Genomic DNA, 19,985 nt, shown 5'->3' on the forward strand with positions numbered 1-19,985 from the left:
CTCAATTAATATTTTTTCAATTTGAACCAGTAGCTCCTGAGTTGAGTGCGTTTAAAGAAATAAACAAACAAACTATATAGATAGTATGTATTTTTAATTTAACTATTCTATGTTTCACTGAAATTATAGAGGATAAATTACAAGGATTGTTGTCAGTGACTAAGTACATGTGTGGTTTTTGGTTGTGGTGTTGTGGTAGTATTCATAATGCTGGTGTGAGTCTGGACCAGCATTAATTAATTATTTAGAAGCATGTCACGGAACCGGGCAACTAGAGTCAATATTTTAACGTGTTGAAAGTGCCTAGTAAACGGCTTTTTGATTTTGACCGACACACATTAACAAAACAGATATCTGTATAAATATCATAACTGCAGTTTCTAATATTGTTTGTGTCGTCCAGTGGAGTGTTCTTGAGCCATGAATTCGGAGAGCTCTCAGCCCGTAGCCCTGTAGCAGCCCGGACGAGATGTTGTCGCTATGGTTTCAAGCGGCTATGTTTAGTGGCGGGTATATACGGGAGTTACTTGGTACCGGGACCGTAAGTATATGCACTAAGCAACTTTAAACATATTTTGAAACGAGTAGATGATTGAATAAAATGAATAGATTAAAAAAATCTAAAAACTCACCTTTTTTAAATGTCACTCCATTAAAATATTAATAAAATCGGTCCAGTCGTTTTTATTTAATAAATGTAAATTGCATTGTCATCAGGTTTGGAGTTACAAAAACCCTACCGGAACGACAAACGAACAAACAAGAAAAGTGTCTGCATGTAAATAAAACACAAAGCCAGTGTCTTTTGTATAGATACCCAATACACGAAATATTTTAAGGCATTAGTGCACTTTGACCCATTTTAGAAACAGTCGACCATTTACATTTTTTCTGTGACTATATACCTAATTGTGATCTCTAAAAATTATTGATGATGATCCAATGATTTTCTGAATCTGTATCATATTCCTACAAGTTAGCTAAGGTATCGACTAGATCTCCTTCTTACTATATTTTTTGAAACAAAACCGCAGTGCCAACTTTAACTGACATTAAATGGAAACAAATAACATTTATTTGACGTCAAATGAAAAAAAATAATGAACAAAATGGGTACATCTAGTCCAGTCGCTACCAAGTATTGAGGTTATTCAATGATGTAACGGTTTACTCACGCGTATTTATCGGGGTAGCCCGACTAGTTTCGGACCCAACCGGAGTCCTTAATCATGAGCAGACGCGGCGGGATCGCGAGTCCACTGGACTACCCTGATAAATACGCGTGAGTAAACCGTTACATCATTTAATAATGAATCAGTCTCACGATAGTTATTTTAAAAAGTATTGAGGTGATGCAATACATAAAAATACAAACCTATTGAGAACCTTTTCCATTTAAAAACAAAGTTAGCGTCACAGGACGTTAAACTTTCCCTTATGTTTCTGCTATTGAGAACAGATGAATTAATTTATCCAGCGGAGGAGGGCGGCGGCGGGCGTCGCGTCACGAGCGACATCTCAGCTATGCCGAGCTCCTGAACAAGCATCCAACATTCGTGATTGACTTGATATAGGTAGGTATTGTCGTATTGTTCTATCTATACTACTGTTATTATAAAGTGGTTTGTTGTTTGAAAACGACTAATTTTTGATCTGGAATTTAAAAATGTGTTTGTGATGGACAGACCATTTATATAATAACATCAACTGGAAGAACACAAGTGAAATTCAAGTCTCAAATAGTAAATATACATCTTACGACACTCTAATTAATTTGCCTTTGCATTGGTATAAGAATTTGCTTATTTGTTTCAAAACTCGTGAGCTTTTCCTTTAAAATTAATCTATATCTTATACATGGTAATTGGAAATTTTGTGAACGCAGGACCCCGAATCTGCTATCTATGATTACCGATGAATGAAGGCAAATTTGATTAAGCAAGAATTTTGCCAACGCTTTTATGTTGAGTGTTTCTGACTCAAATGGTTAGGCGAATATCGGTGTGAAATGAGATGGCTGGAAAACGAATGGGTTGCGTAATAACCATTTAAACGGCTTATGAAAGTAGCAGAAATGAGGCCCAAGACTAAATCTCTTCTCAGCAAGCTCTGTGGAGCCGAGTAGGGCTGGTGCCTGCCGGTATAGCGATTGTCCAAAACGGCGTATTTCGAGGAGCAAAGTATTCCTCATACCATCCTCTATTGAAAGTGTCCGGTTTTTATTCTTTTTAACATCTGTGGTCAGTAGATAGAAGTCTGACACTCCTTCCCGCTCAACCCAATGTAGAAAGATGGTTTCCCATTCGAAAAAAAGGAATCAAATTTCTTATACATTTAATTTCATTGTATTAATCTTAAGAGGTACACACATTACTAATATAAAAAAAAACTACATTCTAATTCATCTTCTTCACAATGTAATAAAGAAAACATCATTACAAAAAATCACTAAACGTCAAATAAAATTAAGACTAGCATCCCACGATTAAACATTAAACTACCCTACAAAATAAAAATTCATAAAGCCCCGTACACACGACACGTGCCGACTGCAGCGTTAATCTTCTAATATCTATTTATTATTGTAACGCATGTTAGCAAAGTCATTATCGCGGCGGGACGCCCGACGGTGTGGCAACGCCCTTATTGTTTGCTTAAAGGTAACTTGCCAGTCATAAATACATGAATAAATGTTATGTAATGGTGATCGATTGTTTTTGGGAAGTTTCTCAATGAAAAGAAAATTGTTTTATTAAAGGAGAAACCCGATTCTGGGCCTAGCCGTTACACAAATGAAATATGTACCAAAAAATTCTACTATTTTTCTTTGTTTACCCATTTAAATCTTAGAATCAATTACAATGGCCAAGTCTAAAAAAAGTACATTTCTATTTTTCTATTTAAAACAACCTTTGTAAACCGTTAAAGTATTTATTTTATTGTACATAACTTCATTTGCAAACACTAGCATTAAACAATAGAGTGTACCTAGGATATAATCGATTTAGCGGATATTACATTTTTAAAACTATATCAATATAAAATGAAAAATATACATTATTTACAAAGCGTCAAAAAAGACATCTTCATCTTTGCTAAAATCGGGAAACGTACCCAGAAGAATATGAATTAGTATTGCCAGTGTTGTATGGCAATACTAATTCTTTGGGCAAAATATAGATCAGCCTTAGCCTTTATTTTAGTGTAATTCCTTTTTTTATATTCAAATAATTGTAAAATAAAAAATCTGGTGTCTAATAACTTGTTTATGTAAGCACGATTAAAAAATCATTAAAGGAAATAAATAATTGAAAAAATCGATTTTAACGCATCGATTCATTTATTTCACATGGATTACACTAGCAAATGTCAAATGCCAATGTCAACGTCTGATAATTGTCATCGTGCTTTCATAAGTGACATTCGCTTTTCGTATCTTCGAGCGCGTGAATGTGTTTTTCAAATTCTCGAGATTTATTACAATATTAAACCTCTGGTCGAATACTGGACTCCGAAACTGATTGCCTTCTGACTGACCCTTGCTTGCATATTGGATGCCTGCATTCCTGCTGACCTTTGCTGGAAAACCGGATCTGGATATTGCTCTTCTGACGATTGGTGGATACTGTACCATGAGTTCATTAATGGTGGAATAGCAACAGACCGCTGCAACACAATAGAAAGGCGAAGATTGGTTGGGTGCTGTGCCCACACCATGGACCAATTTTACTCCTGCACAATTCCTGTATTATTATATTACGATAATCCTAACGAAGGTGGTTAATAAAGAACGATCTTAATAATACAGTTTTTATTTTAATAAACCTATTGTTGCAATCTCAGTTTACTGTAATTTCAGATAGCATCAAAAAATCCCCTGGTAGTAAATACAATGTTTAAATATGTCATTATTGATGTAAGTAGGCCTTATCTAGTAAACATAGTTTTCTGCTGAAGTTTTCACGAATATTAATCTGAATTAATCACTTTTTAAGTAAGTAGGTAGGTACCTAAACCTCATCATGGTAGATTGCAAGCGCTACAGTTGAATAAATACAACGCAGGAGACGGCCATATGTTCCAGCGATGCCACCTGACAGCAGAGAGTGTGAGAGAGAGACATGAGAGAGAGCGTTGCTAAGCGCGCTCCGTCCTTTATAGCGCACCGCTTGTCAGGTCCCAGGTTTTGAAGGAGGTTTCACTAAGGATCTTGAGAAGGAGGTTTCACTTTAAAAAGGAGGTTTCGCTAAGACTAACAATCAGTGTAAACATTGTCTGATTTTACCAATTTGGCCATTGTTGAGTGTCGTGAAAATTGGACTCTTGAAATCTTCCTAAGTTCTCTAATTTATGGCAAAATTCCAGCTCTGTAACGCCAGGCCCAAGTTTCTATGGAGTTTGGTTTTCTCCTTTTTGAAGATCTTTTTTTGTTCGACACATATGTGAATGTAAATGTACTCATAGCACAGAACAAAGAAGAAGAATGGAAAGAGACCTTTTCTTTCAAATGTAGAGAACTTTGAGAACGACATTTTGCAACGCACTTACACACACTAGTTCTGTAATCTAACGTTGCTTACCTAGCGCTTGTTCTGGTCATACTAGAAAACAAAACATTTCGATTATGATATGTAACATAAAAAACAAAATATATTTTTTACTGAAAAGATTCCAACAATGCAACATACTACGAAATGATTATTTAGATAATTATGATGCAATAAATAATGAGGAAATACTTAATTCTTAGACCCCAACACTATCCAGTTAATATCCAGTTAAGCCCTGAAATTAAACAGAGTTGTTTTTTATACTGAAGATATCTTAGACATACAAAGGGACATGAAAGTGTATCAAAACTGACGATTTTTTATCCTTTTGTAAGATAAACACCCTAGAGATTAAATAAAAAATATGTTCAGAGTGAGTAAAAATACAATTACAGACCCTATATTTCTATTATAACATTATCATTGCTTGCAGTCCAGCCTGAGGCTAAATAAGCGACGGGATACGATTCAATTTACAGGCTGTCAAACCCAAACTGTCATTACGTAATTTGAATTAGTCAGGAACAGATAAATTAAAATCTTATGTATTGGAGGTAAATGAAATTAAGGCCTGAGATGAAATACATTTCTCCAAGCGCTAATTTCGATTGTATTAAATTAATACATAATATTATATTAAACTGAAAAGTCAAATTAATATCACATTTTTAGTTTTCTACTTGTTTTTTATTCTGAATGACGTAACATTGTCCGATACATTTTTTTTAAAAGGCCTCTTTGGTCAAATTTCAATCGAATATGTGATTTACAAAGGAGGGATCAAAATTAAAAAAATAATCTTCAAATTCGAAACTCGAAACTAATATTAAAAACTCAATCGAAACATCCGTACTAACATTAAATGACAGTCGCATTTACCATCAAATGTCAAACGGTACAATGTAAAGTACAAAGGCGTATATTCAGAGGTGCATGTTGAACAAAGCGTGCGTCAAATAAAATTACGTTCGCAGTGATGCGCTGTGATTAAACGTTCTCACGATTCTGTGCGGGATGGTAAGTTGCAGGTAAAGGGCAGAAGTTTCAATACTCAATACTTAACATTATACACTCAATACTATTGCATTCCACATGTATTCTTAGGTGGTGAAGTAATAGATCCTAACATGGACCCTGTCGGGCACAGCAAATAAACAGTTTTAGGAGAGAGGAAGCTCATTATTTATCATTTATCTTTGATTTAACGACCTGTTGTATCACTTTAGTTGACTTCATAACGATGTCAAGTGGCAACATCACAACAATACTTCGAGCATTTGGAGGTAGCAGTAGGTAAGTGGTCATTCGGTGGTGACTCTTTGGTTTCTATTAAGAAAATGATTAACTTAAAAAGATTTTTATTGAGATTTAAAATCGGCATTGACGCTATTTTAGAAAAGTTTAAAAATAACTTGAGAGATTAAGTCAAAAACTTGGCTGCTAACAATAAAATAATTGAATTGTTCTAGCCGAAAATAAAATCACCATTGCTACCCAAAAAAGACGACGAAATATTAGACAAAATTAAATTAAGATTGAATTAATTACGTAATACTTAAAAGGAATTGGACAAACGCAGGCCAATGCTTCGGTTCAGCTATGGACCCACTGAACATTACCTGTAATACGGCAATGACTACGCTAACGCACCTACGAATGCTAACAAACTTAAAACTGCATTCACATTAACCTTAACCTAACTAAAATCATCCTTATTGCCATTACTATAAGAGTGAAGAGAGATGATTGCGCTTTGAGGTATAAGTTTGTAAAATAGGTCAAATTGTAGCCACCCCTCGCCAATAAACATCAATCAACGGACTATTAAATGCACCTTTGCCGTATGATATTAAGTAACGGTCCACTTTGCACCTAAACATGATAAATTAAAAAAGTTTTGAAAAGATAAGTTTAAAGTGAGAATTTTTAGATTATAGCAATTAAAATTCTTGCAATATCGATGTACTTCAACACTCTTTTTTCGCTGCCTACTCATAGCGGCTCGTCGCCTCTGCGTTGTTGGAAACCGCAACTAGTGCCTGAAAAGCTTATTTGGAATAAAAACTTTTTGATTTTGAAACTGAACTACTCCTTACAATTCCTAATAAGAGATATTCTTGATAATCGAAACAGTCTTGACAATGAAATGAAATGAAACGAAATCATTTATTCTGCAAATAGGATAGACGTCATCACTTTTACATGTCATTTTTTATGCTAGCTGTAATCAACATTTCCTAGCTGGCTACCCTGAGAAGAAACGTCGAAACAATAAAACCTAAATAGCTCGTAGGAAGCAAAAAAGCATCAAATCAGAAAGTCCCAAGTAGCACGTACCCTGCGCAAGGGCCGCGTCCCGCTCACCTGCCTTCAGCCACGCGGCGAGCACGCGCCACATCACATCAACTATTTAATAACAACCCTTGTTCCTAACAAACGCATTGCATTCTTTGTAATCGTGCCTGATGACGTAATCAAATCTGATCGCATGAGAACTGCAGATGATTTTATTAACCTGGTTTGTAGAAGAGAGATTGTAGATCAGGATTCGAGTGTTTTGTTTTTCTAGAGACAGATGATCATTACAATTAGATTTGCAATATTAGGCTGCCTTGTTGTTAGATGTTTGAGAAAAACCCATTTGCACAAAACAAACGCTAATACTAATAACTACTAGGTACTATTTTTAACTTTTATCCAAGAAAATAGAAAGTAAAATAAAATCAAAAAAGTTTAAAGTCTGCAAATCAATCCCTTAATGACTTTACTAGTTTTACGTAGCCAGTCAATAACAAGTAAGAATGTTTGACCGAACGAGTATTAAATCCCATTGACAGCATCGCCTTGAATTCGTTGTTTCTAATAAACAATTAATTGAGAGCAAACTGAGAGTTCTTGGGTATTCAAACTTAAATGAGGATCCGATTTCGAAACGTCCAAAAAAAGTTAGGTTAAAGTAGTAAGTGTAGACTATTATAAAGCAAAGTAGGTCTATATGCTTTAGAGCTTAGGGCACCTACAGGCAACGCCCAAAAAAATCCCAAAGACCTAAACCGTTCTCATCCCGCTCATCCATCATCCATACATCCCGACTAAACCCGCCCACCATTACGAGATCATAAAAATCCGGTCTGCAAAACCTTTTTTCCGCCATTTTCCGAAAGCTTTTATAAATCAGAAGTTAATACAGCTTGAAATATGTATGTTGGGAGCTAGTTAGCGGCCGTTTGTATTCGGGGTGTTGACTGTGGATTGCCGGCTTACTGTACGGGGTGTTAGGAAAAACGCTTCCACGATTTGCGCTGTGTTAGCCTTGTTTGTTCGTTATAGCGATTTAATGATGATGCTATTTTGTTTTCGGATTAAATGTACGTGATCATTCTTAGAAAGTTTATAATAAACTTAATTAAAATTGTTGATAAAATATTAATTTATTTTTCAATCCATTGAACACTCAATGAATTGCTGAACGATTGTATCTTAAAACTCTTACCGATTTAATCAGAAACATTCAATCAATAGAGGTAGAGATACATCATAATAACGTAGTCATTTTTCAAAAGCATCAAAATTACTTCTTGCAAACACAAACTTCTAGCCTTTAAGAACAAAAGGCCTAAAACTAGTGATGTTAGTATCAAGTATCGAGCGTTCAAACGGCTCGCAAATAGCGGCGAGTAACTCACAGCGGGTATCTCAGTTACAAATAACAATATATTAGTTCCCCCGGGAGCGCGAACAGGGCTTAGCTCTTACGCCCGCACTGCATAAGGATGGGACGTGACTGAAACATGACGATATCGATAAACTATTTTTTAAATTCAGAAAATGTATACTCTTGTGAATCTTGAAACGTGAGCTTTTATAAAAAAAGTAGACAAGGTGCCATGCCGTTTCAGTTTAAAGTACCATGTGACTTTTTCAAAGATATATTAATTTACATTCTTAAATAGTCTAACACAAGATAGGAAAACGTCGTGAGGAAATCTAGATTCCAAATATTGGAATTTGAAAGCACCAACCCGCAGAGAGCTAACGCTTCAAGCTAAAACATTCCCTGGATAGAAAGCGGTCGATGCTCATTAAGCAGATATTCATAAGCTTCGATGATGGTGATGATGATCCATACTGACTTCAGTCACAGTGATTTTGACCTATCTATTGAGAGCATCGCCGTTGTGCCTTCTAGTGACTGACATAGCCAATTTTTGCAGCGAAAAGACGTCCACATTCGCTGGTAGTATTATTATATTAATAAAATAATTTTATCGATAACTAATACCGTTACTGCACGGTCTTAACATGGGCCGGCGATTTAAGCGGGCGGCGCGAGAAGTATCCATTTTGAAATGAATTATTTTCTCTCCTACCCACCTTTACTTACCTAAAAGTTACATTTTAAATTCATCCAGTTAAGAATATAAGATACGTTTTATTGAAAGAAAAGATGCCTGATTTGGTAGTGTGGAAATAGTTTGGGGCCAAAGAGAGATACGTACGTTAATTTATCACGATGATAGCTTAGCCGTTTGTGTACTTTTAATATTATTTACGTGTCCCTAATCTTAGTTGAGCAAATATTAAGATTTTAGAGATATTAGTAAGAATGTTGAAATTTTCAGATAGTAAAATATCGGTTTTGCAAATAAAAAATCAAATAGCTTCGGATAGAATGGTATTTCTTAATTGCTTATAATATCTTCTTCTTTGTTTTTTGTTGGTAAGTCAGTATAATCTTCATAGACACTCACCTCCTCGGGGGCGGAAGCAGGAAGTATCAGAATCTTACTGACAAAACCTGTACCAACCTCGTCCTTCCCCATTCCATCTCTTCGTATCAATGCTTAGCAATTCACCATCCACCACATACCCGAATCAAAATCACCAACCGACTCTCTTGTCCCGAAAACAAGTGACATGCATTACCAATGACACCAGGCCATCTGCCACGGTCGGGCGCACAATGCATCGGTGCCTCAGTACCAACATGTTATGGCAAGTGCCGTGCCCGAGTTAAAAACCGTGTAACTTTATTACAATGATCGATAAAATGGGGAGAGAGTACACTGCAGGACAGAAAAATGATGACGTGTCTTGTAAGTTTTTTTTTACGTGTATATGACTTGTGTTTGAAGCACGAATACTTAACTAGTGTAGTAATAGTGAGAGGATTAATTATGGGTATCAATAAGGTGGTTTAGAAGGGTCAAGTGTTAGAACAATATTTAGAAGGGTCTTTCAATAAGAATTATTTAATACACTGATGTTTTCCCTTGGTTTGGTCTCAGGTAAAACCAATGTATCTTTACCAAAATAGATTCTCCTGGACTAGAAATTAAAATAATTTAGCAAGAGTGCAGTAAACCTAAATTGCATTAAAATGTTTTCAATTAAAAACCTTGTTCTAATGTCCATTTACAGTTTCTTCGATCAGTAAGTTGAAAGGCAGGGCATAAAACATTATGAGGCATTTTATATTTTTTGTGTCCATAATTCTGCACAGAAGTGTATCATAAGCTATCTGCCGAGTTAAGGCGGGTGCGTATTAACTTATAATAAACTACGCGCGGTTTTGGTGTTACCATGCGTTACTTTACACAATTGCATCTATTTGTAACAAGTCAACTTAATCATCATTAAAACTAAACCCTATTTCTCCAGCATGAAGATTGAAATTGCTCTGCGAGAGTCAGAAAGTAACTTGGGTTAGACGAACAGAGTGAGAAGATTTGAAATTGAGTTCTATTAGGTTGTGTCAAGGCTGATGTTTGAATGATCGGCAGTTGGTATTTTGGGATGTTTTGGTATGAATAGAACAGATACCCATAGGCATATCCGATATTAATCCAAGGGTATATTTTTTATTAAAAATCATCGCTTAGCGGCCCCTCTCGGCCCCTGCTGGCCCCTGCGCCCCAATAACTGTGTTTTGGTTGCTTTATTGTTTGTTTGCATAAGATTGTTATAATATTTTCATATTGTTGCCGATTTCACGCGTTAATTTGTTGTTATACGTAGATTATGAATGGGTTTATATCATGGCGTATTATAAAGTAGAGACAATATGAAACAAAATTTACTTAAACATTTTTTTTTCGTACACAGACCTAGCTATTAAGTAGGTATTTAACTTACAGACGTAAAGTTCTTTTATATTTTTAAAAAATAGTCAAGTGTAAAACTACTCAAATACTTCTTTATTTTGTACATTAATTTTTTCTGTTGTCTTCTACAACTCTAAGGTTGACACAGGAATAAAATCTGGCGAGATTTTGTGATGTCAAGCGTATCTCAGACTGATTATTTTATCGTGGTATTTAGTAGATAAACGTGTGTTATATTAATTTCATTACTTAAATCTGTTTAGTTTTAAATTATGGCCTCGTTGAATGCAGACATTTCAAGCTTCCTCTAAAGCCAACAAAAATTGACTAGACCGTAAAAAATGTAAAATGAATGGAAACAAAGTGAAATCATTTAGTAGATATTGTTTGTCTGTCGTTTTTTTTCACTATTTTTTATTTATTATCATCGTTACCTCATTTAAATTCAACGCAATTTGTTTATTTAAGTGTATTAACTAATGCAGAAATTTTCCAAAACTCTCTTTTTGAGGAAAGTATCAGAATGTACCGAACATGCTTCGACCAGCTCGTGAGTCTCAACCATTTTTTAAGTAGCCCCCCATATGCCATCCCACTGCTAGTGTCCATTTCCTCTTTGAGTGCAGTTCTTTAAAGGTAACCTCCTCTCTCCATTTCAAATCAATGCAACTACAATAAAAATCGTATTCAACCAGTATTGCGAGCATTCCAACTCTTGTTATTTCCATTCGTATTTGAGATCAAAGTCTGTCAAGCCTCTCAGCGCAGACAAGTGACGTCTGTCGGCCATTTTATTGCACCCATTGTTACCTGTGTGTTAACGGGTACAAGAATTGTGTGACGATTTGTTGAGATTGTTACATATTGTAATTTAACATTTCCACCAGCATTTATTTGCCGATTGACGAATTTAATCCTTGTGTCGCGGGGAGTTTCACAAACATCTTTCTAGATTGGTGATCTCAACTACTCGGCTATCCGTGCAGATACATACTGGGCATGTGCCTCCCTTTGTCTTTGCTATTTTTTTCTGTCCCTTGCCCATCGCATTCATCCTATTTCTTTTTTATTCCACAACTTTTACACAACGCCATCTAGTCTCAAACTAAGCTGAGCTTGTATTATGAATACTAGACAACTGATAGACATACTTATATATTTCTAAATACATACATAGTATAGATAATTACACCCAGACACAGAACAAATGATCATGCTCAACACATAAATATTTTTCCTGGGTGGGAATCGAACCCCCGACCTCCGGTGTAGCAGCCAAGGTCACTAGCTACTAGACCAATAGGCCCGTCGATATTCCTACAATCTTTTTATATCGTCTGCCCAGCTCATATCTTTAGCTTAGCTGGATTTTGCCGTCTAAGTTGGTCCTACATGTAGTACAAAATTTGTCGACATTGTTAAAAGAGGATGTAAATGAAGTTATGGTGAATATTGAGTCTTAATTTCTTTGATAAAATACTTATTAACAATAAATAAACACGAAAATTTTGCTCATAAAGTCATCCACCACATCTGTAAAAACAATCTCGCTCTCCAAGACTCTACTTTTGAACCGTGCTATACAACGTGAAGTGGTACAATGCAATATGTTGCAATTACACGTTGTGACGTCACTAGAGTGACGAGCGACGCCGCGTGCCGCGTATAGCTAGTTGCTAAGTTTCCACAAATTAAGTTTGTGGAAATGATTGGATTTTTCATTTGAAACTTTTGGGAGGTTGCTATGTCGATTCTAAAGTAACATAATGTACAAGTAAGTTGATTTTTTTTATTTTAAACAAAATAAATGTTGAATAAATCTAATTCCAGGTTTTGGTCAATTGATCTAGACTGACTGCTCGGGTCGATTATAACTTGTAAAAAAGAAGAGGTGGGTTTTAAAACGTAATTTAATAGTTGAAACTAATTTTCAAGGTATTTTATGTCCAAATATTGGAGCTAATGGATCAAACAGGTTTAGCTTATCAAAACTATGTTTAAGTACAAAAAAAGATTTTGACAACTTGGTTACCTACTAATTATAATTATTAATATCTCAGCTATAGAATCAGAAAATGAATATGATTTCTATTTCGAACGGAAAATATTGTGACGTAATACTACCTCTCCCTTGAGTTTTTAATTAAAGACTAGGGATGGTGTAGCTCGTCTACAGATTTCGCTACGTTGTTGCTACGACGTAGCGAAGTAGCTACGGCGATGGCATCCGTGATCGTAATAATGTGATAATATAATTACTTTTATGTTATAAAACAATGAAACTTGTTAGTGTTTTGAGGTTTACAGATATATTTATTTTAATTACGTCAAATTCTTCCTTTCACCTCTAAATGAATTATATTCTTCATGCATTTCTTAATTGCATTTTCATTCGTAAATGTTAAATGTCTAACCACTAAAGAGAAACTCACTGTTGGCTCTATTCTTGCAAAAGGTGAATAATTGAATCGTCTTTTGGTTTCCCAATTTCGGTAATGAGTATTAAGATTCTTTATGTGTAAAATAATTCTGATATTTCCGATTTAAAATATCCAGTTCATGGACACTACGTTAATAAAGAATGTGTTGAATGCTCTACAGGTCCAATTTCAGTATGGACAAACATATGTATGATAGTCAAAGGCGCTTTCTATATCTACATAGGTATCTTTAAAAATATGACTTTAGCTTTGCAAAACCCCTCACAATGTAGATTAAAGTCGCTTTAAAAAGATTTTCTATTAAAATCCTAAGCGTTATTTAATGAAACAGACAAGCACAGAAGGGTGTATTCTTAGATATTCCCACATATTAATATATACCTTACATTTATATTGGGGTTTCACATCACTACGGGAGAGGGAGAAAGCGCCGTTGCTAGGCAACGGCCGGCGAGTCGCTGGTATACAGGCTGTTTGGAAAGTTAAGACAATTTTATTTTTCTCTATGGTTCATCATGAAGTATTTTAAATTTGTTATTGCGTAAGAATGTCAGCCTTATAAATACATTTCTATTAATGTAAATTTTTTGAAGTAAAACAAAGAATGTTGGTTTTAATCGTTTATTTTATAAAAAAAGTCATATAATTAATCAAGTTCTGTAGAGAAGTTACATTTTTACGTTTGCGAACGATAATTAAGTCTGTGTAATGATATTAAGTACATATATTTCCTTAATTATTCTTAGATGTCAGACATAGATGGTGTCTGCACACAGCGTGTGGAAACCTGGATAGCAAATATTAAAATCTGAAACTTGAACCCGAAGTGAGCCAGCGTGGAATCTATGTTCTCACATTTCATCATAAGAATGACTGCATATTTATTGTTATTCTTCAAGTAATTAAGCAAGAAAATACAACCTAAGCTTTACTTATCCATTAAACAGCATTTTAATTTCAAAGTATTTCGTTTGGACTACCGAAACACCCTGTATACAGACAGAGCGTTTCAAATATTATGCGCTGAAAATGCTAAGAATTTTTCAGTGAAGCAAGCCGCTTTTACGTTGCAATATTTTATGGAATTCTTTGACTGTTTCATGGACAAAGTATTTTCGTAAAAGAACCCATGTTTTGTGATGATGTTCTCTTAAATTCCTGAGTATAGAAGTGATGTTTGTAAGTTTCAGTAGAATAAAAATAAACAAAGGAAAAATGTAATTAAATTTGCTGAGTTTTATTGTAGTAGTTGTTAATTAAAGTGGTATATCTGGCTTCAATAGCAAACTCAGTACAGTCATCGTTTGCTCCTGCATATAAAGGTAGCATTTGAAATCTTCACCTAAAATTTCGATCTTTTAATAAACACAAATCAAGAGCCATCGTAAAAAAAAAGACCAAAAATAAAACGTAACAATATATCGTCCTAAAATAAAAGCATCGATGGAACTACAACGAAAAAGGGAAAATAAAAACGACCCGTTTCCATTCCGTCAAGTGTCCATTCCCCCGCATTCCTTATTCAACAACGTCCGAAAATTAAAGGCGCTTTTACAAGAAATCGCACTCAGACTACGACGTTTCCGAACGCAACCCGCCTGAAATATTTCCAACGGATCTCATTCGAGTACTCTTATTTACCTCCGACAACACAACTATAGCGACTTATATCACGAACACACTGCCTGTATTTGTTTTTTCCATTACAAAAGAACGGAACGCCCTGCGCTCGCTATAGCAATAATATTTCAATATCGCGACGTGGGTGCCAACCCTAGACGCTTCCAAAGTGATTTCTCTGCGCTCCGATTGGTCGGCGGGAAGCGACGAGGAATGCGTTCGATATCCAAAACACGCGCGCGACAGAGATAGAGTCACCGTCCCGACCCACCTAACACGCAAGACGAAACGAGACAAAAGTAGTTAGGTCAGTATATGAATATTGTATGAATGGGAAAGGTCCGTATCAATAATACGTGCACGAATGAAATAATAGATTATTCGTTTGTTCAAATCGAACGTAAACAAAATGTAAGCATCCATTACTGATGCACGCGTGCAAAACAAGCGAGAAGCTCCGGCGTTGGGCGTGCGTTAGAGAGGGACAGCTATATTTCTTCTCGTCGAGCTTTCCGCGGAGCAGGGCCGGCAACAATGTGAACACTATCTGTTTTTGTACCAGTCGTCGGTCGGTTTCCACATTAAACGATCATTTTAAGGGCGAACCAATCAAACTGCAAATTTATACAAATTGATACTAAACGGGTTATATTAATTTTATAACAAAAATTAAGTGTGTAAATAAGTTTGAACGGAGTCGTAATTAAAACTAATTGGGTTTAATATAGCGCTAATTATTTTGTATTAAGGCGGGTTTTCGCTGGAATTTTGTCCTTTTGACGTTTGACGTGAGTGTTGGATTTTTTTTTGTGCATCGAGAAAGTGGACTTGTGTTTGGTTTTGTATGAAGATGCTGTTTCGTTCGGTGCGGGATTGTCTGGTCCAGTGAGTGGCAGTCGCAGCCATTGGTTTGTGCGGTTGTGTTGAGGACGATGCCGATATAGGGGGCGGCCAGGGTTGGCCCCTAGAGGCCATGCTCAACAACCTCACCGCGACAGCTTTGGGAGGTAAGTTATCATCTCCACATCGTTAACATTAAAACAGACATAATTATATCTTCAAACTGGTCCCTTGTTGATGAAGTACGACTACCCAGCCCTTTCAATGTCCTTCTAACTCCTCCTGCACTATTCAAGTCAAAGCTCTTACTCGATACTATTCATCTGAGTGATCCTGAATCATGTAAAAAAACATCTGAGTTAATTTCTAAATCAATCTAAAAAACTCAGACAATTGAAGAAACTAGTTAGGAACCAGTCCAGATACATACAGATAGAGTGGTATTGTGCCCTAAGTTAAAGTAATTTGTTACTAAAGTACTAACAAAATTTGACAAAAATTTTATCCTATGCAAATCGGACTTTTTCTTGACGCCCCTTATATTTGGATGTAACTTATTTTTATGTTTATCAGATATTACTTGTTTAAGCATATTTGAGTCCTGAAAATACCCACGAACTAAATGTTTATCGATGTTTTCCTAAAAACAACAATCAGTTTCTTTCAAAATGCATCAATCATTCAATAAATACCAAAATTAATGGGATTCTTAAAAACATTCTTCACATACAGCTTTCTTATAAGAGTGTGACTTATTTTTCTAATAAGTTTTCTTTATGGAAAGAAATCTTCTTCTCCTCTGTTTAGGTGCTCGTTAACACGAAGGCCTAAGAACGGCTCTGCACTGAAAACTGTGAAAACTAATGGCTAGATGACTCATACCGTATAAAATCCGGCGTTTTAATCGATGACGAAACAATTCTTTTGTTTTCTTCAAAACTCAATTGAATTGAACACAGTTGTTCAGATCGAGGTATTTTTTTAATTTCAGAACAAAAGTCTAAATTATTAAGTAATTTTTTACCAATTTCTGGACTTCAAGAGTATAACGGCCGTAGTAGTAGGATAAGAAATGGCGATTTAAAAGTGTTTAATAATTAAAGGACGTTCAAAAATCATGATGTACCGCAGAATAAATGATTTGTTTAATGTATTATTAATATCCGAAGGTCAAAGTCGCAGTCAGCAACTACTTTCAAGTATGTGGTCAGTCAACTTGTTACCATGACCGACGGTGGTTTAAAACCATATTTTACGAGGTAGTAAATAACTCATAAATTGTCTAACAGTACAAAAATGTCTAGAGGTTAAGAAGCTTAGTTTTCAAGACGAAGTTTAATGTGTTTAGGTTGAAAACAAATAGAAAAAGGGTTGAATACGAGAGTTGAGAAGAGTTTTAGCACAGAAAGTAGAAAATCAAGTGAAGAAATCTAAAAAGGCACCTCAATTAAATTTTGTATTCGATAATGTAAAGAAAAGTTACGCGAAAATATCACATGGATTATAAATCCGAATACTCAAAAAGAAGTATATTATTTCTTGCTCATTTAATGACGGCGGACTAAATAAATTACATGAATTCTGATTATTAGATTGGTATTATATTCACTGCATTCATTTTATAGTCCTTATTATTTTTCTTCTTTTTCTATAATATAGCAATCCTATTAATTAGTTTAATTTGTCAGTACATGATGCTGTATTTATTTTCATGAATCATTGCTCCAAGACAGTTGAAATTTCAATAGATGATATATTGCCACTATAACAACGAATAAATAAAACGATTGATACTACATAAATTTGATACAGACCGACATTTTACCGTCAAAATTATTTTTTTTGCAGCCTCTTTGTACTTAAACCTTAACGTCTTGAGCCCGACTTACAATTGGCTTTAGGTTTCTCAAATTTGGATTCAGCTGAAGACTTTTATAAAATAATGATGCCCGTTTTCCTATCTTACGGAGTAGCACAATATCCTAATGTGAGGTTACTTGTTAAAATAGCACTTATTAATGAAATTCTTTGTGACTCTATCTTTGCGTTTTTATTTATTATTTAAGTCGATGCACTAACAAGGTTTATCTGTATCCAATCCACGGCTGCAATAACCTCAAAAATCCAAATAGCCGAGATAGAAAAGCTTCAAATATTTTAATTTCAACTTCACGAAAACTTTTATGATATTTTCCATAAAAACTTTAAAACACCACAATTTCTTCACTATTTTCTTACCACCCCGTCAAGACCCATCGTTCCCTCGCAACACAATAAAACGCTTTGCCCACAATATCCGCGAACGTCGAACCGTTCTGTTTTACGGGATTCAATTCCATTAAGTCGTGTTTATGAGCCAGCCGTAATCCCGGGATCACCGGGACTGAGGCGCTAAGTCCGGGGCAACACGACTTTTGCCCCCGGGTTGGGGTGGATGTAATTTAAATTCTAATCTGTGAAGAAAAGTATTGTGTTTTTTGCCAGTGGCTTCTGCTCTAAAGGTTGGTTGTGGTTTAGACACAGCACACTCACAGCACATTCATAGCAGTGTGACTCAAACGAAACCTAAAAAAAATATCTAAACGTTTCATACATCTTTCTAATCGGAAAGTAGCAAAATAGAAAATAGTCATAGTTGTCGACTCAAAATTTGACTTGTTACGAAATCAATTTATAATTTTCTCCGCTGTGATTGCATAACAAATTTACAGGTTCAACATTACTGGCATGCAACTACAAAGACTTCTATATTATTATTAATACTTCATGGTAGAGGGGGATTCATAATTATTTATTTAATAATGGTTTACTCACATGTATGTATTTATCGGGGTAGACCGACTAGTTTCGAATCCTAGTTTCCTTAATCATAAGCTAACGGGGTGGCTCAATAACCGCTCAAATTTTACAATAGAGGGTTGTAAGAAAGAACTACAGTCCAAGATCATCAAATTTCAGAGTGTAAAAACGCATTAGACTAGAAAATAGCACATGAATGGAAACGATAGTCCTTTTTGGTAAGTCACGGGACTTGCAAAAGAAATATTACTTGTCTAAAGACAACCCAGGACTTTTTTTTACAATTCGTTTCCTATTCTAATACGACGTAGCTTTGGTTAGGCCCTCTGAGGCTGTACCGCCACGTCTTAAAGTGATTTTCGAGGTTTTACAGCATAATACAAGGCGTTTGTGCTAAAAATATTTTAGTAATGGATAACGGTGTATGGTTTGAGGTTAGCTTGGCTAGTTTTTTCATAATTATTGTCGTAATAAAACATGTAAGCCACATAACACTAAACCAATTTTTAATTTGAATACCAAATTATTTGCGCGTTCAGAGGTTGCAGTGCTGCAGTAATGTGTCAATTAACTACTTAAAACTGATTTTAAGTTAAACTTGCAAGAAGACGATTATAGCAGAAATTGCAGTTCTCAGATAGATCCCATTAGACTGTCGGTAAAGCAAGACAGATGTAGATAAAAAGGGCTGTTTCTTGTTCTTGATTTTTGTACCTATCGTGAGGATGATTCATATTTTGATGGGTACGCCCTTATCATGCTTGATCATCAAGCCATGGGCTTAGAGGAGCATGAGTTCGGAGTTCTTATTCAAAACCTGACTGACTCGCAGTCTCTCAGCGTCTAAAAGCCTTGAGAATAGACAGTATCCTGATCCTGGCGCGTGAGTAGCAATAGTATCTTTTGATCCAGAGTATTTCTGTGTTTTGCAACAAGATACGAGTAGTATAAAACACTAAAACAGGTGTTAGAATGCCCTACATTTAAATAAGAAAGTAAATTAAATGTACCGTTGTACAACGAGCATGCCTTTAAACAGCCCAAATAATACCACTATCATGGCTTTATGATATCAATAATGATACTTCGATAGTAGGATATTTGTCACTTTAAGTAGCAATTTTCCTACTAATACCGGTATTAATTGAATAGGCAACAGCAGCATGCTCAAACCTATTTGAACACTTATTGCTGTTATTAGTAACAGGCTAATTGCAAGTAAATATTACCAGTGATCAGATGCTTTTCAACTAATTATTAAGTACATTGTCATGATCATGAGTCATGAACTTTGCAGGACTTGTGTATCATCAATATAATCTTTGGAGTATAATGGAATAGAATATACTTATATCTTTAGTCGAATATTTCTTTATCTAGAATACCCTTTCTTCATGACAATTATAAGAATTATATCGTCCACCTTAAAACCTTTTTAAATTAATTATAAATTGTAAAGATCTATACATGAAGAAGAGCTTTTAAAACTAATCATTTTAATTTTGAGGTGTCGCTTTGTTAAAATTCGGTTAAATATTTATTGTTAGAACCGTTGCAGCTGGGTATATTAAAAGAATTACATAAACAAAGCCCTCCATCTGCCCGTCGATGTTTTGTCTCTAGGCCGTCTT

General features: G+C 35.2%; 1 protein-coding gene across 1 annotated transcript in view; it reads left to right on the forward strand.

The window, feature by feature from the left end:
- Positions 1-14,067: 14,067 nt before the first annotated feature.
- Positions 14,068-19,985, forward strand: part of LOC113496057 (homeobox protein orthopedia-like) — a 30,609-nt gene continuing 24,691 nt past the window's right edge. Inside the window, exon 1 of the mRNA XM_026875139.1 lies at positions 14,068-15,722. Coding sequence (XP_026730940.1) covers positions 15,689-15,722 — 34 coding nt within the window. The 5' untranslated portion in view covers positions 14,068-15,688. The remainder of the gene's footprint in view (positions 15,723-19,985) is intronic.

This window comes from Trichoplusia ni, chromosome 7 (assembly GCF_003590095.1).
Source record: "Trichoplusia ni isolate ovarian cell line Hi5 chromosome 7, tn1, whole genome shotgun sequence".
NCBI classification, from domain to species: Eukaryota; Metazoa; Arthropoda; class Insecta; order Lepidoptera; family Noctuidae; genus Trichoplusia; species Trichoplusia ni.